Below are 1765 nucleotides of genomic sequence, written 5' to 3' on the forward strand. Positions count from 1 at the left end.
GGTCATAACAAAGGTATTGGCCCTTTCCCTCCTATTGCTTTTGATCTCTCACTGAGCAGGCGTTCTTTCCACCCCCCAAGTGTCCCCTTCTCAGATCTTTCCCCACAGACGGCAAGCACCCCCTCGCCACCGTCCTTCTCTTTTTACTTTTTCTTTATGTTGACCTTTTACTTCTTTATTTCCTTTTACTCGTTGCTGCTTTTTACTTTGCTAGCAGCGATCCCCTCCCCATCCCCGTTTTCTTTTTTCCATCTTTTCCTTCGCGCTTTCGGCCTCGCCCCTTTCTCCATGTCTTCATTCACCCCCTTTTCCTGTATTTCCTTCTTCCTTTCCACTTCTACTTTCTCCACTTAAGCTCCATCCCTAACAATTCAATCAAGGCTACCTGACATCCCTCCTCCCTTTCTCAGGCACATTTCAAATCTCCAACCACCTTCCGCCCCCTCCTCCTTCACTCATGTCCCCCTCTTTCTCTCATTCCTTTTCCTGAACCCCCGCTCTTTCACTCCTCCCCCTACTTTCCGCTTCGTCTCCCCTCCCCCACTCCCTGTCTTACACCAGCCGGAGATGAGCTCATTGGAGTCAGGCCAAGCAGAGAAAAAGCCGGAAGACTCAGGGAGGGCTAGGTTGGGGTTTGGGGAAGTGCTAGGAAAGGCTGGGTCGGAATTTTGGTTGCTTGTTCTAAAAGGGGGATCCTGCCAGACGCCCTGTCTTAAATGTTGGGGACAGCACTTTACAACGGCCAGGGAAGAAGGTAAGGCGTGTGTGTATTCGCTCTATGGCGGCCATCAGGACCAAGGCCAGCGCCCCAGGCTGGCAAATCAGGGATCTCCACCTCACACCGACACCCAGAGGCAAGGGAGACCCTCTACCCAGAATTTCTCAGTTGATTATCAAGGGCTTCCCCTCTCCTTCTCCGTATTAATGCGTTGTAGTGTTTTAACATTTTAATTTGATTTTTTTTTTTTTGGAGCCACGTTGGGAATGCACACTGTTTTCTCTGCAATGCAGTGAGCACATGTACAAGGTACCGCTTAAAACAGGCAGATGAAACAAATCCAACTCCATCATTCAGCTCTGGAGTAATATATTCTTAGCTTAGGATAGAATGCAGATGGCTAGAGGGAAGCAGAAGAATACAGGGACTGATATTTGAAGGTCAAATAAGAGCTTTGTCCCCTTTTATGATTTCAAGTCATGAGCAATTCCCTTGTTGACATTTTGTTTCAAATATATATGTACTTGATGGGGAGGGGGACCAGGCAGAGAGGTCAGAAAACTAGCTACATTTACTCAAAATCCTAATGAGGGAGGGTCCCCTCAGAATCCTGAATGAAGTGGATTGCCACTTCTCTTTTTTGAAACTGAAATGATCTTTTTCCTCCCATAGCACATTCTTTATTTGGATGGTTGATGTGAATGGGGAGCATAAGGTCTTTTAAAAATTAAATACCTATGTATTCATAAGTAATCTATTCACACACATGAGTGTCTGATGCACTGTTGACAAATAAACTTGAAATTTCCCCCCACTTATTACATTTTAGGATGAGAAATTTGAAATTAATACCAGGAAGGCTATCATTGTTTGAAGGACCCACAAAAATTAGTAAGTTGGTTTCAGGAAGAAATGCCTGCAGTTTTAAAGAAGACTGCTATTCCCAGAATTCTTCCACACTATGTTAAACTAAACTTGCCTTCTTTTCAAAGTGGGTAATCTGTAACTCAGAGTATACTATAAAATCCCCAGTGATCCATATGAGGA

At 44.8% G+C, this 1765-nt stretch overlaps 1 protein-coding gene across 1 annotated transcript in view; it reads right to left on the reverse strand.

Moving 5' to 3' along the window:
* The window catches only part of NEFM (neurofilament medium chain), an 8244-nt gene extending 7954 nt beyond the window's left edge, over positions 1–290 (reverse strand). Inside the window, exon 1 of the mRNA XM_044659254.1 lies at positions 190–290. Within this exon, the coding sequence (XP_044515189.1) occupies positions 190–290 (101 nt within the window). The remainder of the gene's footprint in view (positions 1–189) is intronic.
* Between the last annotated feature and the right edge of the window lie 1475 nt (positions 291–1765).

The sequence above is a fragment of the Gracilinanus agilis genome, chromosome 2 (genome assembly GCF_016433145.1).
Source record: "Gracilinanus agilis isolate LMUSP501 chromosome 2, AgileGrace, whole genome shotgun sequence".
NCBI classification, from domain to species: Eukaryota; Metazoa; Chordata; class Mammalia; order Didelphimorphia; family Didelphidae; genus Gracilinanus; species Gracilinanus agilis.